The 26589-nt window shown below is 50.0% G+C and overlaps 1 protein-coding gene across 1 annotated transcript in view; it reads left to right on the top strand.

The window, feature by feature from the left end:
* Positions 1 to 26589, top strand: part of SNED1 (sushi, nidogen and EGF like domains 1) — a 684146-nt gene that overhangs the window by 264698 nt on the left and 392859 nt on the right. Inside the window, 1 exon segment of the mRNA XM_030215639.1 lies at positions 9546 to 9659. Coding sequence (XP_030071499.1) covers positions 9546 to 9659 — 114 coding nt within the window.

Raw genomic sequence — 26589 nt, 5'->3', positions numbered from 1 at the left:
AGAAATGGCCTGTGGTAGTGTAGACGTGTCTTTTGGGCGCACACAGAATTATTTTTTAGCGCACCAACAAAAAATGCCTTTTTTTAACCAAAAATGGACATGCAGCAAAATGAAAATTGCTGCATGTCCATTTTGGGTCTGAGACCTTACCGCAAGCCATTGACCTAGTGGTAAGGTCTTACACGGTAACCAGGTGGTAATGGTCCATGTTCGTCAAATGCCACTTGAAATGCAATTCAAAATATTTTTCAGACACACGTAGTGGACACGCGCCAAAATTGAAATTACCACAAGGACCATGTGATAACCGGGTGGTAACTCCACTTTGGCGCATGTTGGGCGCGCATAGAGGGGCATAATTGAACGAAAATGCCTATCTCCATGGGCGTTTATCTCCGAGAACGGGTCCGTGAAGGGGTGGACCGAACCGTATTTTGGGAAAAAATAGACGCCCATGTTTTATTCAACAATGTGTGAGCTGGGCGTTTTTGTTTTTCAGCGATAATGGAAAATGAAAGCGCCAGGATTCGTAGTGCACTGGTCCCCCTCACATGCCAGGACATCAACCGGGCACCCTAGGGGGCACTTTTACAAAAACAAAAAAACAGGTAAAAGAGCTCCCAGGTGCAACGCACCCTTCCCTTGTGTGTTGAGCCCCCCAAATCCCCCTCAAAACCCACTGCCCACAAGTCTACACCATTACTATAGCCCTAAGGGGTGAAGAGGGGCACCTACATGTGGGTACAGTGGGTTTGGGGGGGTTGGACGACTAATAAGCATTAAGCAGCACAATTGTAACAGGTAGGGGGGATGGGCCTGGGTCCACCTGCCTGAAGTCCACTGCACCCCCTAACAACTCCTCCAGTGACCTGCATACTGCTGCCAGGGAGCTGGGTATGACATTTGAGGGTGAAAATAAAAAGTTGTGAAACATCATTTTTTTGTGGTGGGAGGGGGTTAGTGACCACTTGGGGAGTCAGGGGAGGTCATCCCCGATTCCCTCCAGTGGTCATCTGGTCATTTAGGGCACTTTTTGGGGCCTTATTCGTGAAAAAACAGGGTCCAGGAAAAGTGTCCTAAATTCTAGCTAAAAACGCATACTTCTTTCCCATTATCGGTGAAATGCGCCCATCTTTGTTCGGCAGATAGCCACGCCCCAGTTCCGCCTTCGCCACACCTCTGACACGCCCCCATCAACTTTGTCCGCATCCGCGACGGAGTGCAGTTGAAAACGTCCAAAAATCGGCTTTCGATTATACCGCTTTATTCATTTTTGTGAGATAAACGTCCATCTCCCGATTTAGGTCGGAACTTGGGCGTTTTTCTCGTTCGATTATAAGCAGGATAGGCACCTACGCAGCTTAGTAAAAGGGCCCCTACTTAGGAAGTAAAAGGAGAAGGACCACTGATTTTTGGTGGGATATGTTTGGTAGTGGGATAAATTTAGAGAAGGAGGTTTGCATTAAATTAGCAAAACTGAAAGTAAACAAGATAGTGGACCCAGACGGGATATATTTACTCTTGAGGAAATTCTGCCCAAAACAAAAGAAAATTTGCCATATTTTGTTCATCAAAGTAATACAATATATAGCATTTGGATTTAACTGACACCTATTCATTAGTAGTTCAAGGTAAGTTACATTCAGGTATATAATCACTGTTTTGAGTGATACTCAGTGCTTTTTTTGTGCCGGTATGCAACGGTACAACGTACCGGCACCTCCCCCCCCCCCCCGGCGAGTCCTGCACTTCCTCTCACTTTCCCTCCAGGCCCGCCCACCCAACACTGACCTGCCAAGTCTCCCGCGAAACACGCAGCGCCAGCTCCCATTTCTGGCCACTGCTGCTTCTCCTGTTGAGCAACAGCAGCCACTACGAAAACAAAAACAGCTGTTTTTAGGAAGCAAGCGCAGCACCGCAGGCAGCCATCAGGCATTGGCTGTCGGCTCTGCAGCCGCTCCTCTCGCATCTCACGTCACTGTCCCTGGAGGACGACCCCGGAGGAACGCAGCGACGTGAGAGACAAGAGGAGCAGCTGCAGAGCTTACAGCCAATGCCTGATGGCTGTCTGCGGTGCTGCGCTTGCTTTTTAAAAACATTTTTGATAGCACTTTTTGTTTTTGTAGCGGCCGCTGCTGCTCAATAGGAGAAGCAGCAGTGGCCGGAAATGGGAGCTGGAGACTTGGCAGGTCAGTGTTGGGTGGGCAGGCGGGCCTGGATGGAAAGAAGAGGATAGAGAGAGAGAGACACTGGATGGAAGAATCGGGAGAGGGGGGTAGATTGATGGAAGGATGGGGAGAGAAAGAGGGAAAACAGATGGAAGGATGGGGAGAGAAAGTCACGATGGAAGGATGGGGAGAGAAAGGGGGAGATGGATGCAGAGAGAAAGGGGAGAGACTGGAAGGATGTGGAGAGAGAAGGGACACTGAATAGAAAAGGGTAGAGAGATAGAGAGCCACTGGATAGAAGGAAGGGGAGAGAGACAATAGATGGAAGGATCAGGAGAGAGGGTAGATGGGTGGAAGGATAGGGAGAGAAAGAGGGAAGACGCTGGATGGAAGGGTAGGGAGAAAGAGGAGACACTGGATGGAAGGATGCCGAAAGAAAGAGGGGAGACATTGGAAGGATGGGGAGAGAAAGAGGGGAGCTGCTGGATGGAAAAGGGGAGTAGAGAAAGACTGGAGAATAAGAGGAAGGGGCAAGGGGAGAACAAGGGTGAGCAAAAGATGAAAAGCCACAGGTAGATGAATGAAAAAGAAGGAAATTAAAGAATGGATAGTAAGAATGAATTAAATCTGGACAGAGAGAGAGGCTGAAAAATATTGAAGAAAGCAAAGAAAAAGGAGAGAAAAATGACAAATGGTGCAGAAGAGTTACGCGAAAATGAAGGAAAGCAGAATCTAGAGACTGGGAGCAACACAATGAGAAAAAGTAAATGGCCATACAACAAAGGTAAAGAAAATAATTTTATTTTTAATTTAGGATCAAGTAATATGGTACCTGTGTTAATAACGTTTCAGAGACCAATACTTCCTTAGGTCAGGAGAAGATACCAGAATAGCATTTTACTGACCTGAGGCAGGAGGTTTTGGCCTCTGAAAGCTCATTCAGAAGGGTGTTAGGCTATTAAATAAATTATTTTCTGAAACCTGATGCACTGAAAAGCAGCACTTTACCCCTGTGTGACAAATGCATCTGATTAGTGTGACTAAATTTTGCTGGGGGAGGGGGGTAGAGAGAAAATTTTGTGCCCACCCACTTTGGGTTCAGGCCCACCCAAAATTGGCAGTCTGGCTACGCCACTGCAATCCAGGTCACAAATCCCTGGCAGAATCCCAGTTAGTAGCAACATTCTATACGTTACCAATCCTGGGGAAAGCAGTGGCTTCCCCCATGTCCATCTCAATAACAGACTATGGACATTTCCTTCAGGAACTTGTTCAAACCTTTTTAAAACCTAGATACGCTAACCGCTGTTACCACATCCTTTAGCAACGTGGTCCAGAGCTTAACTATTCTTTGAGTGAAAAAATATTTCCTCCTATTTGTTGCCCCCATTAAACACTCCTGGCTTTCTTTCACCACTATTGAAACTTCTCTATCGGGATTCCCTAAAGATCTTGTTTCAATAGTACCCTTCAAGAATACTCCACACCGAACCATGTTCTCCTGTGCAACTGTCTGCTTTCCCCCCATTTTAGTTTAAAAACGTCTCTATCTCCTTTTTAAATGCATGGGCGTAGTTTGACTGTTTTCATTTGGGGGGACAAATGATGGGGCGGGGCATATTAGCATATTCATTTGCATGTGCGGGCGTCTTGTGTGACGACCCTGTGAGCTACTGGTTTTCGAGTACCCAACAGCCTGCGATAGCCGAATTTGACCCCTGAAGACGCTCGAAGGAGCGAAACACGTGCGTGTAGGGTCTTGCTGATGAAGAAAGTGCATCGCTACAAAGTCTTCAGTTAAGGGCATTTAGTTGATATGGTCTGCTGATTGGAATATATACAGCGGAGGATTTTTTTATGAACAATGTAAAAATGGATCGAAGTTTTCCTGCTTAAGGACACTAAAGGAGAAAGTATCGTGTATCAAGTGAAGCAATTTGGATCGATTACATCTGTTTGAAGATTTAGTCTTCACTATACTAAATGAAACGTGGGTTTGATATGAGCTCCTAGACTTTTCTGGGCGCAGTTTTGGCTAACATTTGGCAACTGATTGGAAGAACATTGATACTAACATTTAGATATTTGTATCAGAAAAGCAAACCGCTTTATAGTATGGTTATGTCTGATTATATGGTCATTGCTATCCTTGATGGCGATTTGTGAGTAATGGAATAATATACAAGTAGCAATATGATGTTATTTTGTGTCACTTGAGAGGAGATATGTGTAGGTTAGAGTGATTGGAGTGAGTTTGTAGAGTGATTGGTTTATAAGAGTGAGTTTGAAGAGTGATTGGTTTATAAAGTGGAATTTTATGATGATTTAATGGACAACAATGTAAATGTATAAGTGCAATATTTGAATAAAGATTTATAATTAAATAAACAACGGTTGTTTTAGAATGTGTGTGTGTGTATGTATATATGTGTGTGTATATGTATATATATATATATATATATATATATATATATATATATATGCTAATATGGAGGAATGAAGGAGGGAGAAAGAACTGGCTTTTTTGGGAATAACCATAATGAGTATGTATGAGATATCTCATACATATATATTATGGTTATTCCCAAAAAATCCAGCTCTTTCTCCCTCCCTTCCTTCCTTCCTTCCTTCCTTCCTTCTTTCCCCCTTACCCAGCACTCCCTCTTTCTCTCCAGTAGTATTTCCAGACTCCCTTTCCCATATCATGCCAGTGTAGACCTTAGAAATGCATAAGCTCTATATGTAGATCTATATGTAGATCATGATTTTAGGCTCTATACCCTTTCTGATGTTTTGGTGCCATCTTAGTAAAGCCAACACACAATCTCTCCAGTGCAAAACACTATACACAAACTTGTGCAAAAACCCACTCATAACCTTACCAAACCATAAAAGAACTAATTCCAAGGACACAACGAGCTACAACCTAATGCGTGGAAAGGCAGCACTGTAATTACATCAGGCTCTAAAACACCAGTACACTACCTAATGAAAAAAAAACAACAAAAAACAAAAAGGGCTGCAAATACTACACACTAGCAGAATACTGCACCTTGATCACACATGAAAAACACATGACAATAGATATGACACAAGGAACTAGAAATAAAAAAATATGAAGGCAAAATACTGAACTGAAAAGTTATCTCAAGAAGTTAGACTCGGCATGCAGCAATGCTAGAAAAATTGAAACTGACATGCAAAATATCACAGATGCAAATTTCCAAAAGCTGGCATTCCAATTAATACATTCTGAATAAAATACTTCTTTCTACCTTTGTTGTCTGAGCATTTGGTTTTTCTATTTGCTTTGGTCCCAGTGTCTTCTGTTTTATGCAGTGTCTTCTTTACATTTGATATTTTTTCACTCACCATGTCCACCATCCTCCTGCATCCTTATGCATCCTGTCTACCATCTGTAGCCCTGTCCCTATCCTTCCTCGGGTTTCAGTATCTGCCTTCAAAGTGTTCCAATCCAGCCCTTAAATTCAGCAGTTTCCCCTCCATCCATTTCTCCTCACTCCCCTCCCCTCCATCCATCCATGTGCATCTACTTAATCTGTCTTCCCTCCCCTCCATCCATGTCCAGCATTTCTCCTCTCTCCCTTCCCCTCCATCCTTGTGCATCTCCTTCCTTTGTTTTTCCTTCCCTCCATCCTTGTCCAACATTTCTCCTCTCTTAACTGCCCTCCAATCCATCCATGTCCAGCATTTCTCCTCTCTTCCCTCCATCCATCCATGAGCATCTCCTTCCTGACTTCCCTCCCCTCCATCCATCCATGTTCAGCAACTCTCCATTCTCCCCTGCCCTCTCCTCCATCCACTCATATCCAGTAAATTTCCTCTCCCCTGCCCCCTCCATTCATCCATCCATGTCCAGCAATTCTCCTCCTCCCCTGCCCTCTCCTCCATCCACCCATATCCAACAAAATTCCTCACTCCCCTACAGTGGCGTACCTAGGGTAGTTGACACCCGGGGCCGGTCATTTTTTAACACCCCCCTCGAAAATCCAGTACTAGGCATACCGAGAATACAAAACACTCAGGACCTATAGAGCAATTCTACCATACCATAAGCAGTCATTTCTATGAGTCACACATGGAAAAAGAAATCTTAAACACTACAGTGAGCACTAGAACATCAATTCACCTATTGTAAAATGAAACCAGACAGATAGTACAGATCGTCAATCCTGCATAGTCAATGCCAACTGAAAGTCATGTCTTTTTCACAAACACAGATACACCCTAATCCACTATAGAACAAGTAATCATAAACTTTCTATTTAGGCAAAAATTAAACTGAACCCCCAAGATGCCAGACTCTGCATACAATGCAACACCACAGAAACAGAAAATGTCCCCTAGTACTGTGCAAAATATAAAGACAGCAGATGTAAATTTGGAAAAAAAAGCTAACAAATACCAATCACCACTTTACAAATTAACAAATAGAAATAAAACAAATATGGAAAATAAAATACCATTTTATTGGACTAATATATTTAGCTGTCAGAGGCCAAAACCTTCTTCCTCAGGTCAATACAGTATAGTGTGTTACAGTGTCCTAACCTGACCTGATGAGGGGGGTTTTGTTCTCCGAAAGTTAGTCAAAATGTATTAAAATTAGTCCAATAAAAAGATTACCTTATTTACATGTTCTATTATAAACATTTATTAACACAGCTACAATACTACTTTATCCTAAAGCAAAAAAAAAAAAAAATATATATATTTATTTACAGTTTGTTGTCTCTGGTTTCTGCTTTCCTCATCTTCTTTTCACTGTCTTCCTTCCATCCAGCATCTGTCTTCGTTCTTTCTCTGCCATCCAGTGTCTGCCCTCTCTGCTGTCCCCTCCATCCAATGTCTGCCCTCTCTCCCTACCCCTTCCATTCACTGTCTGCCCTCTCTCTCCCCCTTCCATTCACTTTCTGCCCTCCCTCTCCCCCCCCCTCCATCCAAGGTCTGCCCTCCCTCACCCCCCCATCCATTAAGGGTCTGCCCTCCCCTCTCCCCCCATCCATCCAGGGTCTGCCCTCCCTCTCCCCCCCATCAATCCATCCATCCATCCATCCATCCATCGTCTGTCCCCTCTCTCTCTCTCTGCCCCTTTTTTCAGTCCCCAGTTCCAGCCCTCTTATCCCACCTGCCCCTAGTTCTAGCCCCAGCCCACATCTCCCACTTGCTCCCCCTTTTCAGCCCCACTATCCCACCAGTCCGCAGTTTCAGCCCCAGCCCTTTTCTCTCACCAGTCCCGAGCTTCAGCCCCAGCCACTTCTCCCTGTCCCCTTTTCAGCCCCCAGTCCCCCCAGCTTCAGCCCCTGCCCCTTTTCAGACCCCAGTTCCAGTACTAGCCCCCTTATCCCACCTACCCTCCTTTTCAGCCCCCAGTTCCAGCCCCTTCATCCACATGCCTTGCATTAGGGACCCCTTTTCAGCCCCAGGCATGGCTCCCATTTTCTCGCGAGGGCGGGACCCAGTGAGGGAAGACCCGACGTGACATCGTGACGTCGACGAGGAGGTTTGCCGGCGCTTTCTTTTACAAGCAGGCAGGACAGACACGAAGCGCTGCCTGCCATGCTGCTTTTCAGATTTTTTTTAAAGGCACAGGATGGAGAGGAGACGAGGGCTGACTGCAGTCAGCAACGGAGCACCCCCCACCCACTGACACCCGGGGCGGACCGCCCCCACCGTCCCCCCTTGGTACGCCACTGCTCCCCTACCCCAATTCATCCATCCATGTCCAGAAATTCTCCTCTCCCCTGCCCCCCTCCATCCATCCATGTCCAGCAACTCTCCATTCTTCCCTGCCCTCTCCTCAATCCATCCATATCCAGCAAATTTCCTCTCTCCCCTGCCCCCTCCATCCATCCATGTCCAGCAACTCTCCATTCTCCCCTGCCCTCTCCTCCATCCACCCATATCCAGCAGAATTCTTCTCTCCGCTGCCCCCATCCATTCATCCATCCATGTCCAGCAACTCTCCATTCTTCCCTGCCCTCTCCTCAATCCATCCATATCCAGCAAATTTCCTCTCTCCCCTGCCCCCTCCATCCATCCATGTCCAGCAACTCTCCATTCTCCCCTGCCCTCTCCTCCATCCACCCATATCCAGCAAAATTCCTCTCTCCCCTGCCCCCATTCATCCATCCATGTCCAGCAATTCTCCTCTCTCCCCTGCCCTCCTCTCCTCTCCATGTCCAGCGATCTCTTCTCTCCCCCTGCCCTCCCCTCCTCTCCTCATCCAGCGATCTCGTCTCTCCCCCTGCCCTCCTCTCCTCTCCATGTCCAGTGATCTCTTCTCTCCCCCTGCCCTCCCCTCCTCTCCATGTCCAGCGATCTCTTCTCCCCCTGCCCTCCTCTCCTCTCCATGTCCAGCAATCTCTTCTCTCCCCCTGCCCTCCCCTCTCCATGTCCAGTGATCTCTTCTCTCCCCCTGCCCTACCCTCCACTCCTCTCCATGTCCAGCAATCTCTTCTCTCCCCTTGCCCTCCCCTCCCATCCATGTCCAGCTATTTTCCCTGCCCTCCCTCAGCTCCCTGATAGCCCTCCCATCCCCCCCCCCCCCCCCCCCCCCGGCGCGTTTAACCTTTTTATTTTCAGTGGCCACGAAGGCAGTAAAGAAGAAAGCACTGCGGGCTCGCCTCCAGCTTCTCCCTTCCCTCACACAGTGTCCCACCTTCTGCGATGATGCACTTACTGTTTCCGCAAGGGCAGGACACTGTGTGAGGGAAGGGAGAAGCTGGAGGTGAGCCCGCAGTGCTTTCTTCTTTGCTGCTGTCGCTGCCACTGAAAATAAAAGGTTAAACGTGCCGGGGGGGGGGGGGGGGAACGGAGAGGAGGGCTGACGGAGGTGGGGCTGAGAGTTGAGGGTGGAATGGAGGGAGAGCTGCCTTCCGCACTGCGCCAGCCCTGCGTTTTGGGGGGCAATGCCCCCCTCGCCCCCCCCAAACTACACCCATGTTTAAATGTTAGTGCCAGCAGCCTGGTTCCATCCCAGTTAAAGTGGAGTCCATCCTTTCGGAACAGGCTCCTGCTTTCCCAGAATGTTGCCCAGTTCCTAACAAATCTAAATCCCTCATGCCTTGCACCATCATCTCAACCATGCATTGAGACTTAGGAGCTCTACCTACTTTGAGTTTCTATGACAAGTCTGCCAAAAAGAGTGCCAGCTTATTGTAAGAGTAGATATTTAAAAATATATATTATGGGTATTTGTCCTCCAACAAGTGAATAGAAACCACTAACCCACTTCACTTAGGGCAACAAATAGTTTTCAGGTGTTAATGATTTCTGGTTACCAGTGTCCTGAACCTTATTTGCCCCTTTTGCCAGCCTTTGTCAGGCCTAATTACTGTCCTTGCTCCCTTTCAGATGTGAATGAATGCAACTCTTCCCCCTGTCGAAATGCAGGGACTTGCATTGATGGCATAAACAGTTTCAGCTGTCAGTGTCCCCTTGGATTCCAAGGACTCACCTGTGAAACAGGTAAGAATTCCTCTCTAACAAATAACTGTGATCAGTTTGGAATACTCTCTGAGGGATATTCAAAGTGATTTATACAACCAGGAAAGGCTCCTGGCCATTTAAATCACTTGTCTGGGGCTAACCACAGATATGCAGTGGCACTTAACCCTTTAGTGCTGCTGAACAGGGCCGTGCCAACCCGGTAAGCGGGGTAACCACCGCAGGGGGGCGCCTGCCTTCAAGGGCGCCGCACTGGCCGCGGCACTGCCATGACGCCGTCCAGTTGTATTTAAAAAATAAAAATAAACCTTACCATGTTGGCACATTGGCGCCTATGCGCATGCGCTGCTGCTGCCTTTCCGCACGCCTCCTCTCCCTCTGCAAGGTCCGTCCGTCGATTCGAGCCATATAGAGCAGGCGTTCTAGTTAGTATCACAATCTTTCCACACGTGGACCAGGGGCAGCACAGTAGAACCGGAAGGAAAACTGTACAGGGTAGTTTGTATAAAAATCTATGATTTGATGTTGTAAGCCGTTAGCTTATTTCTAATGTTGTGTTGTTAGCTGCTCTATAAATTAAACTGTATCGCTGCTTACTTTCAGGCTTCCCCGCCTGCATCAGTTTAAGATCCGTAGGGAGCCTGTTTTGTGTCCTAGACTTTTTGTGAGGATTTTGTTTCCTGATTCTCTTTGGTGTGGATTGGTTAACTCAGGAACTACAACATGCAAGCCCCAGGAACCTACTTGGTAACTTTTCAGTTGTGGTCATCCGAGATTTATTGTAGAGGGGTGGCCCACATATTCTCTCACATACACTTCATAGTTCCCCTCTCCTTTGCATCTTCACCTGGAGACCAGCACCTCTAGAGACAGCTCCCCTCCCCCAAGCTGTATAAGTAGAGGTTAAGAGCTCACAAATGCCCCTTGCATTCTCTGGTCTTCCCTCCCCCATCCCAGCTAAACTGTAATTCAGCTAGCACTTTGGTGGTGAACAGCATGCATTGTTTTAAAGCTGATGACGCTCCTGCATAACTGGGGGGGGGGGGGCATCCTTACTCAGTTGTTTTCTTTCACTGTCTACCTCTACACAACACTCTCTTGCACTCTCCTCCCTGTGCTGTTCCCCCTCCCACATCAGTGCAGGAGCTGGACACAGAGATTCCTCTCCTCGGAGATTCCCCTCCTCCGGCTGCTGATTAGCTCATTCTGCCCTCCACAACTCCTCACAGGCAGGAGGTGGAGAGAATTAGCAGCTGCAATAGTCAGAGAGCTTTCTCCAGCTTTTTGCTTTTGGTCACATTTCTGCAGCATGCCATGTTCTCAGCCTAAACTGACAGTATTGAATGATCCAGCTCTTGCTCCAGTCTGCCAAGCATCTTGTACTGTGTGCGTATGTCTGAGTGGTCTGCCCGTCTACTCCTGCGGCCCCATTTCTTACTGTCATCACAACCCCTGATTCTCACGCCTACAAATGGACCTACCGAATAACCTGTACTGGGAGACCCCAACGCCCATGGTTACTAATTTGTGTGCGATACGACCAAAAGACCATGCGGATGTAAAGCATAAAATATATTGTAGACATTGTCCCTGTGTCATTCTCTAGTATGGAACTGTTTGGATGTCTTCTTGCACAGTATCTTTAGTAGGCTAATGTTACATTTTGTGACAATAGTAAAATCTGTCAGCGTTGTTAACAGCACTTAAGCAATAATGAGCACTAATTGGCAATAAATTAGAATTTACACGTATAACTCAATAAGCGTATTCCGTAATGAACTGCACCTAAATTCTAAAGCACTTGTCATTCACCTTTTATGGTAATGGGCTAAAAAAGGGGGCAGGGTGGGAGAAGAGAGAAAGGAGATGCCACACGGGGGGGGGGGGGGGGGGGGCGCCAACTGATAGTCTGCAGGGGGTCGCCAGAGACCCTAGGCACGGCCCTGCTGCTGAATATCCACAGATAGTTCCTAAACCAAAATCAGCTAATTTATGGATGGTCCATGGGTGGAGTCGGCATTTATGTGGTTAAGTACTGATATTCAGCACTTAACCACATATGGTAACTGCATAAATAGAACCACAAAAAATGCAGTCCTATCTTTATGCCATTCACCTTTTGCAGTCCTATCTTTTTGCCATTCACTTTTTGTGGTTAAGTGCCAAATATTGTGCTTACCCGCATAAGTGTTAGCTGGTCATATATGCCTAGATATTCAGTGCCGGAGTACGGACATGGCCTGCTATTGAATATCTGGGGGTGATGCCAGCGGTAGCCAAAAAAAGAAAACACTGACTGCTACAGGCTGAATATTTACCACTGAATCCCCTGCAAAAGGGGCTGAAAGTCTGGTTTCAGTTGTGACTGTTTTAAGGCTCTGTGTGACCTCACTGCAAGAGATGTAGTAGAGAAATATAAAAGAAGTTAGCAGCAAGTGAGAGAACAATGTAATCTCAGCTAAGAAGAAAAAGAAAATGTTTGGTTTTAACTGGCACCTTTCATAAATCAGAGGTACTGCAGCACTCCTCTAATATAGGTGGTCTTTGCTTGTCCAGAATTCAAGATGTATCTCAGAGCAGGGTAATTAGCACACATTGACAGATTTAGGATCAGGCCACAAATCTTAATTTAATTACTGAAGGGATCCTGGAGGGACAGTTGAGACTCAGAGAGATTTTATGGTTAACATTGTAGGAATTTGTTAATTTCTGTTAACATAGTTTGGCACACACATGACATTTGTCAACCAATATGTAGTATACAGAAAGACATCCAGTATATATCACTTTTCGGTCCATTGTGAAAACACCCAGATAATCTTTTCAATTTAAGAAGGTTTTTCTTTGATGAGGAAGCCATCTGGAATATTTAATAATAAAGATCTTTATTTCTTTGACACAGTGCATTCCTTTCAGCTTCTGGCTTAGAAATGCACCTTATCTAGTCAACAATTTTCAGATATTTACAGATTCATGACATCTTTATTAAACAATACAGTAAATTGAAGGCATTCTCTAAAAAAGACTACATATAAGAACATAAGCATTGCCATACTGGGACAGACCGAAGGTCCATCAAGCCCAGTATCCTTTTTCCAACAGTGGCCAATCCAGGTCACAAGTACCTGGCAAGATCCAAAAACAGTATAATACTTTTTTTGCTGCTTATCCTAGAAATAAGCAGTGGATTTTCCCCAAGTCCATCTTAATAATGACTTATGGATTTTTCTTTTAGGGAGATATCCAAACCTTTTTTAAACCCCTCTATGCTAACTGCTCTTACCACATTCTCTTGCTGTGAATTCCAGAGCTTAATTACATGTTGAGTGAAGAAATATTTTCTCTGATTTGTTTTAAATGTACTACTTTGTAGCTTCATTGCATGCCCCCTAGTCCTAGTGTTTTTGGAAAGAGTAAACAAGCAGGGCCGTGCCTAGGGTCTCTGGCGCCCCCCTGCAGACTATCAGTTGGCGCCCCCCCCCCCCGGTGAAAATGATCACGCCCCCCCCCCCCCCCCGGTGAAAATGATCGCTCACCACTTGCTACACTGACAGGAATTGTCAGCAATATTCTTAGAAACAAATTGCTATACATTGCAAAATAAGATAGCAGATGTAAATTCTCAAAGTAGACATATTCCAAACGCTAAAATGAAAATAAAATGATTTTTTTTTACCTTTGTTGTCTGGTGACTTTCTTTTTCCAATCATGCTGGCCAGTATCTGAGGTCTGCTGCTATCTGTCCTCTTAACTCCATTTCCAGGGCTTCCTTTCCATTTATTTCTTTACTTTTCTCCTTTCTTCTTCATTTCTTGCTCTATATCCATTTCCAGCAATTTCTCCTCTCTCCCTGGGTCCTGCCCTCCCATCCATGTCCATTCTTGTCCCTCTCTGCCCTTCCCTCCTCCATCCATAGCCAGCAATCCTCCTCTCTCCCCTACATGTCCAGTCCAGTGATTTCTCTTCTCTCCCGTCCCGTCTACCCCCCCTCTCCTCATCCTTCCATCTGTTTTCCCTCTTTATCTCCCCATCCTTCTGTCTTCCTCTTCCCTCTTTCTCTCCATGTCCTTCCATTCGTCTACCCCCTCTCCCGATCCTGCCATCCAACATCTACCCCCTCTCTCCCAATCCTTCCATCCAGTGTCTCTCTCTCTCTCTATCCCCTTTTCCATCCAGTGTCTCTCTCTCTCTCTACCCTTTTCCATTCATCATGCCCCCCTCTCTCTCCCCATCCTTCAATGTTTCTCCTCCTGTTAGTTTATCTCTCCCTACTCTTCCTTCCAGTGTCTTCCCTCTTTCACCCCCCCCCCCATTTTCTCCTCATTTTAAGCAGCTTCTCCCTTTCTCCAGGACTCCAGCCCTTCTCCATGTCCCCTCCTTCTCTCCCCATCTTCCCACTCTCTCCATTATACCTGCCTAGTGCCTCTCGCTCCCCCTTCCACCTGGCATTAATTTGTTGGCCACTGCTGCTGCTTCTCCTCTTCAGCAGCAGCGCCCCGAGTCCAGACAAAAAAAACAAAGGTAACACACGTTACACGCACCCAAAGTGCAGGAATCAGCTGGGAGGACCGACACCACACGCAGCTTCAACCGCTTTGGAGCCCCCAGGAGCCACAGTTGGCTGCTGGAACAAGCGCGGGGCTGTACCATAGCAGCTTTCAGCATGGGCTATCGGCACTGCAGCCGCTCCTCTCTGTCCCCGGAGCAGAGCAGGAAGTCGATGTCAACTTCCTTCCTGCTCCTCCAGGGGCAGAGAGAGGAGCGGCTGCAGCGCAGACAGCCCATGCTTGAAGGCTGCCACGGCCCCGCTCTTGCTTCTTTTTTTTTGTTTGTTTTATCGCGCGACTCGCGCTGAAGAGGAGACTTTAATTCCCACTTTGCCGGCCCAAACTCGGGAGTGCGGGAGACTCCGGACTTGGCAGGTCTGGATGAGCGGGCCTCGAGGGAAAGTGGCTACGTTTGGGGGGGGGGGGGAGGCAATGCAGCATGGGCGGGAAAGGTCACTAAGCCTCCCCAAGCCTCTTATACGGGGCGCCTATGAGCGTCAGTGAAAGCGGAGCGCTGCCGACATCTACCTTCCCTTCGCGCTCTTGGTTCCCTCAGTGTCCGCCTTCTTTCTGACGTCAGAAGAAGGCGGGACACAGAGAACCAATGAGTGCAAGGGAAGGGAGACGTCAGCAGCGCTTTCACTGACGCTGCTGCGACCAGGTAAAAGATTTAAAGGCCTCGCGGGGCGAGAGTAAGCACCGCGGCGGCGCCCTCCAGAGGTGGGCGCCCCCCTGCGGCGCTTACCCCGCTGACTGCATCGGCACGGCCCTGTAAACAAGCGATTCACAGCTACCCATTCCACTCCACCAGTGGCGTACCTATGGTAGTTGACACCCGGGGCTGGTCATTTTTTAACACCCCCCTCCAAAATCCAGTACTAGGCATACCGAAAATACAAAACACTCAGGACCTATAGAGCAATTCTACCATACCATAAGCAGTAATTTCTATGAGTCACACAAGGAAAAGGAAAGCATCTTAAACACTACAGTGAGCACTAGAACATCAATTCACCTATTGTAAAACGAAACCAGACAGAATAATACAGATCGTCGATCTTGCACAGTCAATGCTAACTGAAAGCCATGTCTTTTCACAAACACAGATACACCCTAATCCAATTTACAAATTAACAAATAGAAATAAAACAAATATCATTTTATTGGACTAATACATTTAGCTTTCAGAGGTCAAAACCTCCTTCCTCAGGTCAATACAGTATAGTGCTGTTACAGTATCCTATCCTGACCTGAGGAAGGGGGTTTTGTTCTCCGAAAGTAAAATGTATTAAAATTAGTCCAATAAAAAGATTAACTTATTTACATGTTCTATTTATAAACATTTATTAACACAGCTACAATACTACTTTATCCTAAAGCAAAAAAAATAAAAATATATATTTTATTCACAGTTTGTTGTCTCTGGTTTCTGCTTTCCTCATCTTCTTTTCACTGTCTTCCCTCCATCCAGCATCTGTCTTTGCTCTCTGCCATCCAGTGTCTGCCCTCTCTGCTGTCCCCTCCATCCAATGTCTGCCCTCTCTCCCTGCCCTTTCCATCCACTGTCTGCCCTCTCTCTCCCTTCCATCCACATCTGCCCTATCTTTTCCTTTCATCCACATCTGCCCTCTATCTCTGCCCCTTCCATCCACCATCTGCCCTCTATCTCTGCCCTTCCTTCCACCATCTGCCCTCTCTCTCTCCCCCTTCCATCCACTGTCTGCCCTTTCTATCCCTTCCATTCACTGTCTGCCCTTTCTCTCTGCCCCTTCAATCTACCATTTGTCCTCCCTCTCCCATCCATCCAGGGTAAACATAGTAACATAGTAGATGACGGCAGAAAAAGACCTGCATGGTCCATCCAGTCTGCCCAACAAGATAAACTCATATGTGTATACCTTACCTTGATTTGTACCTGCCTTTTTCAGGGCACAGACCGTACAAGTCTGCCCAGCAGTATTTCCCGCCTCCCAACCACCAGTCCCGCCTCCCATCACCGGCTCTGGCACAGACCGTATAAGTCTGCCCTCCACTATCCTCGCCTCCCAACCACCAACCTCTCTTCCCCCACCTGCTCTGCCACCCAATTTTGGCTAAGCTTCTGAGGATCCATTCCTACTGCACAGGATTCCTTTATGCATATCCCATGCATGTTTGAATTCCGTTACCATTTTCATCTCCACCATCTCCCTTGGGAGGGCATTCCAAGTTAGTTGCTGTTGAGACTTGGAAGGAGGAGGAAGTGCTGCCAGAGGCTCTGCAGGCTTCCAGGGGGAAGGGAGTGAGGCCTAGCTCCTTCCCCAGAAATGAGGAAGGTCCCTGGGGAGCGGTCCTCAGGAAAGCCCCAGGCCAGGGGGTCTCCTGGGGCCAGGGACCAGAAGGCCAGGAGAAGTAGTTCCCTCTCTGGCAGGGCTCCAGAGAGGAGGGAAAGGAGCCCTGTGGATCGAAGAGTGCAGGCTTCCACGGGAGGAACCCAGACCGGTACCCCCCTCACAGTGGCACGCCATCTAGCAGGTGAGGTGGGGAGAGAGCTGGGGGAGGCCCCAGAGAACAGCAGATCGGAGGAGAGAGAGGAGAGAGCAGAGGTAATGGAGATCTGCCGGGAGGCCCTACCGGTGTCAGAGGAGGAGGACAGTGACTCCTCAGAGGAGGAAGATTTCACAGACTATAGTCAGGATCCAGAGGACCCGACCAGTGGCCTGATTCAAATGGTGAGAAAAATAAAAAGCACAGAAAAAGAGGTGGTAGAGTTGGGGAAACGGGTTAAAATGGCAAAAGCCCTGTGCAAACTAGCCCCAGTGGAGCACCGCAAGACTTATACAAAGGAGGTAACCCGTTTACTCAAGCTTCTTCAAAAGAAAGAACATTTGCTGGGGGCATTGAAAAAGGGCCCTGGGAACCCTCTGAGAGAAGTTTACATCAACAGAGAAAGAATGGCCTTGGGGGGAAAGGCCCTGACAACCTTCAAACAGTCACAACAGCAAACAGAGAAGGAGAGTAGGAGCTCAGACCTTGGACCCCAGAACACCCAGGGGCCAGAGGAGCTTCCTGGGCCCAGTACCCAAAAGACATTACAGTATATGCAGTACCTTGCTAGTCAGTCTCTGGCAGCTTCTGGAGCAAGCAGGACTGGAGGTGGGGCTGGAGAGGCATGCTCGTTAAGGGAACCTGAGGTTGGAAAAACTGAACAGGAAAAAAGTTTTAAAACCCAGACTTTTCATCTTGTAGAAACAGGGGCTGGAAGTTCAGGAGAGAGACTCTTTTCTACACCAGTGATGGTGGAAGCAGAAATGAAAAACTTACTTGAGTAAGAAGCAAGAGGTCAGCAGAGGCAGTTGCAGCCACAGGTTTTGTGCCCATTGCCTGCAGCAGGAGTTGAGAGCAGCAAACAAACACTGACTCCATTGCAGCTGGGGAGGCCCCACCCACACAGCACTGAGGGGCTGGAGGTCACGGCCAGGCAGGCTGCAGCACTGCCAAAGACTGAGAATGGTGAGGTTTTAGCAGAGGAAAACCTGGTGACAGAGAGTGCTGCAGCTGGACAAACAGCAGGTGAAAAGGAGGGGTTCTCGATGAAGAAGGCCAGGGTTGCCAGGTAGAAATTTTTTTTCCAGCCCAATCCAGGCCAGAAACCAGCCCAAAACCCGCCCAAACACAAACCCCGCCCCTGACACCCCCACCCCCGCGTCACCGGCCCCGCCCCCGCCGTCACCGGCCCCGCCTCCCACGTCATCGGGCCCGCCTCCCCGTCATCAGCCCCGCCTCCCCATCATCGGCCCCGCCTCCCACGTCATCGGCCCCGCCTCCCACGTCATCGGCCCCGCCCAAAACGTCACTAACCCCGCCCAAAAACGTCACTAACCCCGCCCCCCGCGGCCGAAAAAAATCAAAAAGCCGTCCAAAAAGCCGCCCGGAAGCCCAAAAAACCGCCCAAAAAACCGCAACCCGCCGCGGGCAAAAATTTCCCGCGGCGGGTCGCGGAAAACCGCCCAATTGGGCGGTAAAACCGCCCACCTGGCAACACTGAAGAAGGCACAGGAGGATCAGGAGTGTTTGCAACAAACCGGCCTGGCAGCAGAGGCTCCAGCCAATCGGGCTGTGGGAGCAGGAAAGACTGCAGAACAGCTACAAAGGCTGACAGAGGAAATAGCTGCAGTGCCAGAAGATTCCCCATGTGTGAGAGGGCAGGCACTTCTGGAGTGTGGGAAGCCTCATCCGCTTGGCGAAACAGCGGGGCTGGAGGATCCGACGGAGCAGAACGTTGGAGGAAAAAGGGACCCGGTCCAGAGAGCAGGTTTTGGGCGGGAGGGAGGGGTGCTTGCCTTGCCATGCGCACCAGAAGTAAACTTAACTGGTGGTACTAGGGATTCTGATTCCGGCCAGGCAGCGGGGTGGTTGGCTCTGGGGGGAGGGGTTGATTCGACGGGAGGGGGAGGGGGGCAGGGGCACTGGGAGGGGACCAGTTATATAGGGGAACCTGCTCTCAAAGTTCCTACGGACCAAATCGAAGGGGAGACAGGCAGGGTTTCTGTTGCAGGAGGCATTGAACTGATGGACACTGTGACTGCAGGGGATACGAGTGCTCGGGGGGTGAGGGGTGCAGGGGACCAAGGTTTGCTGGTTGAAGGGGTACAAGGCATGTTGGGGGGAGGGATAGGGAGGGAAGGGAGGGAGGCTGAGAAACGGGGAAGGCAAGAGAAGGAGGATATGGTGCATCAGGAGCGGGGGGGTCCCCGCGCTGGAGAAGGGGGGGGACGGTGGGGGGGGTCCGTCCTTTGCGGCGGTGGTGGGTGGAGGAGGTGGGCGCAGGGGAACTAGGGGGGTAGGGGGCAGCGGGGAAGGATGGGGAGGGGGGTGGGGGGAGGCCAGGTTCCCAAAAGGAGGAATGTAGTACAATTGAGATGGGTGGGGGAGGGGGGGATGCCAAGCAGGGATGCGGTCCTGAGATTGGTCCTTGGTCTAGGATTCCTCCCAGAGGACCTCTATGCCTGTATTCATCCGGTGAATATACCAGAATACGATATCAGCTTTCTAACCCAGCGAGGCATGGAGGTCTTCTGGGAGAGATACGAAGGGGTACGGGGGAGAGGGGACTGGAAGAACTACCGGGCCGTACCGATCAGCAGAACCGACCTGGTGCAGGTAACCCTTCTGGTTCGAAATGAGTCTCTATCAGGGGCGGACCTGGCTTTCTGGCTACAACGGTACGCAGAATTGCGTACCCCCTTGTCCAAACTCCCGGACCCCAGTAGGGTGTGGGCTGGAGGTTGGGGTGCGCAGGTTAGGCTGAGGCAGGCAGGGCATGTCACCCAGCACATTCCCTCCTCGGCGTTCATCGGCAGGGATCGGATTCTCTGCTTTTATAAGGGGCAGCCACGGCAGTGTCACAAGTGCGGGTCGTTTAGACATTTTAGTATGTCATGCCCGGTTGTGCAGTGTGGAAAGTGCGGGTCTAAGGAGCATCCCACGGAGTCCTGTATGTCTATTCGGTGCAACTTGTGTGGGGGTCTGGGGCATGCATTTCGAGCCTGCCCTTGGGCCTCCCATAATGGGGGTGAGGAGGAGATAGATAGGGATGGTTCAGGTCAGGGGGAGGGGGGAGGGGAAGCAGACCATGATCAGGTTCCCGGGGCGGAGGGGAAAGGGTCCAGGGAAGGACAGGGACAGGTAGAGGGGGGGGCTTGGGGGAGGGTCGGAAGCGGCAGGAAGGGGAGGATGAGGGCTGGACGCGGGTGTCCAAGAAACAGCGGAGAGGAAAGGGGGGAAGGGGGGTGGGAATGGGGATAGAAGTAGGGAATAGATTCAGGGGTTTGGAAGAGGAGGGAGGGGTTGAGGAACTGGCTGGTGAGGAGGTAGAGGATGGGGGTAGCCGGCAGGACGGGTTGGGAGGTAGGGGAGAAGGAGTGAGGGGAACAGCGGGTAAGAGGAAAGAGAAACGGGGGGGGGAGGGTTTTGAGGGACAAAGAGGGGGGAAGGGTAGGGGGGGAGGTGGGTGGATCGGGGGAGGTGACGGCTGATGCAGGGAGGGCGGGAGAGGAAAGGAAGGTAAGAAAGGATGTAGTAATGCAGGCCCGTGAGGGGAGGGAGGAAGGGTCGGAGGCGGGATTGATGGGAAGGGTGGAAGAAGAGGAGGTAGTAGGGGTGGAAGAGGGAGGAGAGGAGGGGGGCAGGTCGGGTGATGATCCCCAGGGAGGGAGGGAGGTGGGTGAAGACAAAAAGAAGATAGGGAGGAAGAAAGCAAGGGTGGGGGAAGGGATGTTTAAGCTAGGGGTCCGGGATTGGGCGGAGGAGGAAGAAGAGGGTGGAGGGGAAGGGACCACGGATGATGGTGTGGAGAGAAGGGAAGGCAGCCAGGAAGGCGGGGGGTGTGGTAGCGAGGACTGATGGCGGGACTGCTATTGGTGTTCGCCACACTTAATGTGGCTAGTGTCGCCTCCCAGAGGGCAAGAAGCTTGGCATTTGATGGCCTCTCTGCTGTGGAGGCGGACTGTTTCCTCCTCCAGGAGACCCGGTTGCAGACGCTGGAGGACATCCGGCGGGCAAAGAGGGCCTGGAGATGGGGACCCTCTATCTGGGGTCTGGCCGGGGAGAGGTATGGGGGGATAGGCATCCTCTTTAAAACCAATAAAGTAGAGATTCAGAGGGTGGTGGAGCTGGGTATTGGTAGGTGTTTGGTGTTGGACGTAATATTGCGGGGGGTGGCCTTGCGGGTGATTAATGTGTATGGACCGCAAAGCAAACAGGGAAGGTCTGCATTGTTCAACAAAATTAAGCCTTACCTATACACTTCAAGGCAGTTGGTGTGGGGAGGAGACTTCAACAGTATCTTACGAAAAGAGGATAGTGGGGGGCAGGCACCACAAGTACGTTATGATGGGGTTCGACTAGCGGGGATTATGAAAGGAGCAGGGCTGGTGGATGTACATATTGCACTTGGTGGTGGGAATCAGGGTTTCACCTTTTCACGGGGCACCTGTAGGAGCAGAATTGACCGGTTTATAGTTCGGGAAGGGGCATGTAGGCAGGCACCTAGGGTGGTGGAAGTAGATTTCTCTGACCACAGGATGGTGATGATAGAGTTGGGGGGAGGGGGGGCGTGCAAGCTAGGTAAAGGGTTGTGGAGATTGAATCTCAAATGGTTGAAGGAGGGGGTGTTGCACCAGGAGTACCTGGAATTCCTAGCAGACCAGGTGTCCATTCAGGGTGTCTTCCCTTCCCTCAGGGACTGGTGGGAAGTACTGAAACACCGCACCAGAGGGTTTTTTCTCCGTCAGGCAAGGCGGGAGGGAAGGGAGGCCACCCGGTTGGGGATCACCCTGAGAAAGCGGCGGGATAATCTAATTTCCCGGGGGGGGGAGGAGGGAGGATATTGAGGTACTGCAGCAGGAGGTTAAAAGAGTACAGTACAACCGCTACTCTTCCCTCGTCTACGAGCGGGACTTCGGGAAGCTGCTTGGTCCGGACCCGTATGACTGCTGCAAGGAACGAAGGGAGAGGAGGGTGGTGGTGGGGTTTAGGGATGAGGGGGGGGTGCTCCAAGAATCCAGGGAAGGTATTTTGCGGGTGGTGGGGACGCATTTTGGGCGGGTTTTCTCGGACCTACAGTTGGGGACAGAGGCCATGGGAAGATATATTGAGGGGACCCCGGGGGTGGGTAACTGGGGGCCCCATCTTCAGGTCTTAACGCAGCCGTGGACGCTGGGTGAGGTGGAGGAGGCCATTGGGGCCTTGCGGCGCAGAACAGCGCCGGGGCCGGATGGACTTCCGGCGGAGTTTTACCAACGGTTCAGGGACCAGCTGGCGCCGCTCTTGCTGGAACTCTGGGAGGAGGCGCGAACAGGAGGATCCTTGCCGGAGTCTATGGGAGGATCAGCATTGGTCCTCCTTAGCAAAGGCAAAGATCCTCAAGACGTGGCGAACTGGCGACCAATAGCACTATTGAACAGCGACCGGAAGATCTTCGCCCACATGCTTCATGCTCGCATGAGGAAGGTCTCCGGTGAAGTGCTAGCAGTCCCGCAGAGGTGTGGGGTCCCAGGAAGGGGGGTGCTGGAGGCAGTAGCCTGGGTGAGGGAGGGCTTGGAACATAGCCGGGTGGGAGATGGTAGGTTGGTCGTGGCCTTGGACCAGGACAAGGCTTTCGACCGAGTGCAGTGGGAGTTCTTGTGGAAGGTCCTGGATCACTATGGCTTCCCGGGGGAGTGGATCGCACAACTGCAACTGTTGTATGCTGGGGCGCGATTTTTTCCCCTGATGAATGGATGGAGGGGGGCGGAGGTGGGGGTCACGGCAGGGGTATGGCAGGGGTGCCCATTGAGCCCCCTGCTGTACGCTTTTGCTATAGATCCCCTGGTGCGGAGGCTGGGAGGGGGGGGGGAGGGAGGGCTCAGAGGGGTAGAGGTTGGCAAAGGGAACGTATTGAGAGTCATCGCTTATGCAGACGATGTCACCGTTTGGGTGGCAGACCAGAGGGAGGGGAGGATGCTGCGGGAGACCCTTGAAGAATATTCCAAGGCATCGGGGTCACGGGTAAACCTGGGTAAGTGTACTAGCTTGTGGGTGGGTCCAGAGGAACGGCGATTTAACCTAGGGGGCGGGTTTCCTGCAGGGATTGAAAGAATGCGGGTGTTGGGAGTGTATTTTGGGGGGGGGGGATTACGGGCGGGGAGAGTTGGGAGCAAAAGATATCGGAGGCAAGGGAAAAGGTGGATCGTTGGAAGGGGTGGCGGATGTCCATGGCAGACAGGGTCCAGTTGTTGAAGACCCAGATAGTCCCCATGTTTCTCTTCTTGAGTTACATCTGCCTTTTGCCGGACTGCTGTTTCACTTCATTGTACAGCATGTTTTTTCAACTTTTGTGGGGCAACAGGATGAACCCGGTAAAACGCAATATTACTTACCGGTCACGGGAGGAAGGGGGGGTGGGGATGGTAAACCCTGTCTTGCTATTCTCCTCCCTGTTCATCCAGTTTAACCTTGGGCGGGGGGGGAGGGCCGGAGGCCCCAGGGTGGGCACAAAGTGTTGTGCAGTGGTGGGAGGGATTTTGGGGCCCTTGGGGAGGTTGCGGAAGGGTTTCCCGGAGGGGGTAGGCTACTACAAATCCTTAGTAAAGCTGGTCCGGTTGTGGGACATTACATGGGAGGAAATAAGGGCGGGGCAGAGGGAGAGCTGGGTGGAGCGGGTTCGCTCCCAGCATTTCTCATCTCCCCTGACTCTTAGGGATGCTCCAGGGCCCGTGCTGAGGCAGGGCCTGGGCTTTATTTCATCTAGACGACTCCCGAACAAGTACAGGGACATTGCCTGGCTGTCCCTTCATGGTAAATTATATGTTAGGGCAAATATGCACCGAAGCATGCAGGACCGAAACTGCCCGAGGGGGGAGTGTGCTGGTCAGCTGGAGACGATGGACCACTTCCTTATGGAGTGTCCATTCTCCAGAGCAGTTTGTGGAAGAGTGGCTGCCTTGTTGGCCATCCCCAGCTTCACGTCCTACACCTATGCAGACTGGGTGTACGGGAGGCAGCAGGGGACGGGGCGGCTGGAGCCAGGTACCGCCTTCCTCATATCAGTTATTATCAGGTACTGCCTGTGGGTGGCCCGACGCGGGGTGTCTATGCGCCAGGAGTGCAGGTCGGCTGAGCAGGTTTCCTGGGACGTTGTCCGAGCCGTCCAGGAATTGGCACGCTGGGAAAAGGTGGAGGGGGGGTACATAATTTTGGGGTTTGGTGGAAGCATGTCCGCTTGAAGTTGATTTGAATGTATGGTGTGGGGGGGATTTGGGGGGGACGGGTTTTATCGGGTTTGTATTTTTTGTATAAAAGTGTAGTGGGGCTGGTTTTACAACGGCATGATGTAATGTCTTGAATATTGGTTTTTTCCATTTTATTTAATAAAGGAATTCTCCAAGCATCCACCACCCTCTCCGTGAAAAAATACTTCCTGACATCTTTTTTGAGTCTGCCCCCCTTCAATCCCATTTCATGTCCTCTCGTTCTACCGCCTTCCCATCTCCGGAAAAGATTTTTTGCGGATTAATACCTTTCAAGTTTTTGAACGTCTGTATCATATCACCCCTGTTCCTCCTTTCCTCCAGGGTATACATGTTCAGGTCAGCAAGTCTCTGCTCATACGTCTTGGAACGCAAATCCCATACCATTCTCGTAGCTTTTCTTTGCACTGCTTCCATTTTTTTAACATCCTTCGCAAGGTACGGCCTCCAAAACTGAACACAATACTCCAGGTGGGGCCTCACCAACGACTTGTACAGGGGCATCAACACTTCCTTTCTTCTGCTGATCACACCTCTCTCTATACAGCCTAGCAACCTTCTCGCTACGGCCACCGCCTTGTCACACTGTTTCGTCGCCTTCAGATCCTCGGATACTATCACCCCAAGATCCCTCTCCCCCTCAGTACCTATCAGACTCTCCCCGCCTAACACATAAGTCTCTCGTGGGTTTCTACTCCCTAAATGCATCACTTTGCATTTCTTCGCATTGAATTTTAATTGCCAAACCTTAGACCATTCTTCTAGCTTCCTCAGATCCCTTTTCATGCTTTCCACTCCCTCCCGGGTGTCCACTCTGTTGCAAATCTTAGTATCATCCGCAAATAGGCAAACTTTACCTTCTAACCCTTCGGCAATGTCACTCACAAATATATTGAACAGAATCGGCCCCAGCACCGATCCCTGAGGCACTCCACTACTCACCTTTCCCTCCTCCGAACGAACTCCATTTACCACCACCCTCTGTCGTCTGTCCGTCAACCAGTTCCTAATCCAGTTCACCACTTCTGAACCTATCTTCAGCCCATCTAGTTTATTTATGAGCCTCCTGTGGGGAACCGTGTCAAAAGCTTTGCTAAAATCTAAGTAGATTACGTCTATAGCACGTCGATGATTCAATTCTCCAGTTACCCAATCAAAGAATTCAATGAGATTCGTTTGGCACAATTTCCCTCTGGTAAAACCATGTTGTCTCGGATCTTGCAACTTATTGGCTTCCAGGAAATTCACTATCCTTTCCTTCAGCATCGCTTCCATTACTTTTCCAATAACCGAAGTGAGGCTTACCGGCCTGTAGTTTCCAGCTTCTTCCCTATCACCACTTTTGTGAAGAGGGACCACCTCCGCCGTTCTCCAGTTCCTCGGAACCTCTCCCGTCTCCAAGGATTTATTAAACAAATCTTTAAGAGGACCTGCCAGAACCTCTCTGAGCTCCCTCAATATTCTGGGGTGGATCCCGTCCGGTCCCATGGCTTTGTCCACCTTTAGCTTTCCAAGTTGTTGATACACACTCTCTTCCATGAACGGTCCTATATCCATTCCATTCTCAGGTGTACTTTTGCCAGTCCCTCGCGGTCCTTCTCCAGGATTTTCTTCAGTGAAAACAGAACAAAAGTATCTATTTAGCAAATTGGCTTTTTCTGCATCATTATCTACATAGCGGTTCGCTGTATCTTTTAATCTCACAATTCCCTTTTTAGTCATTCTTCTTTCACTAATATACCTGAAGAAATTTTTGTCGCCCCTCCTTACATTTCTAGCCATTTGTTCTTCCGCTTGCGCCTTCGCCAGACGTACCTCTCTCTTGGCTTCTTTCAGTTTCATCCTGTATTCCTCCCCGTGTTCCTCTTCTTGAGATTTTCTATATTTCTGGAACGCTAACTCTTTAGCCTTTATTTTCTCAGCCACTTGCTTGCAGACGTACCTCTCTCTTGGCTTCTTTCAGTTACATCCGGTATTCCTCCCCGTGTTCCTCTTCTTGAGATTTTCTATATTTCTGGAACGCTAACTCTTTAGCCTTTATTTTCTCAGCCACTTGCTTGGAGAACCATATCGGTTTCCTTTTTCTCTTGCTTTTATTTACTCTCCTTACATAAAGGTCTGTGGCCCTATTTATTACTTCTTTCAGCCTGGACCACTGCCCTTCCACTTCATGTACGTCCTCCCAGCCCATCATCTCCTTCCTCAGGTATTCCCCCATTTTACTAAAGTCAGCACGCTTGAAATCCAGGACTTTGAGTTTAGAGTGGCCGCCCTCCACTTCAGCCGTTATATCAAACCAAACCATTTGATAGTCACTGCTTCCCAGGTGTGCACCCACTCGGACATTTGACACACTATCCCCATTTGTGAGCACCAGATCCAGCATCGCTCTGCCCTCCCTCTCGCTCCCCCTTCCATCCAGGATCTGCCCTCCCTCTCGCTCCCCCTTCCATCCAGAGTCTGCCCTCCCTCTCACCCCCCTTCCATCCAGGATCTGTCCCCTCTCTCTGCCCCCTCTTTTCAGCCCCCAGTTCTAGCCCCATTATCCCACCTGCCCCTAGTTCTAGCCCCAGCCCACATCTCCCACCTGCCCCCCTTTTCAGCCCCCAGTTTCAGCCCCACTATCCCATCAGT

The sequence above is a fragment of the Microcaecilia unicolor genome, chromosome 10 (genome assembly GCF_901765095.1).
Source record: "Microcaecilia unicolor chromosome 10, aMicUni1.1, whole genome shotgun sequence".
Lineage (NCBI taxonomy): Eukaryota > Metazoa > Chordata > Amphibia > Gymnophiona > Siphonopidae > Microcaecilia > Microcaecilia unicolor.
The sequence above is the reverse complement of the archived record's forward strand: the minus strand, read 5'-3'. Positions and strand labels throughout refer to the sequence as shown.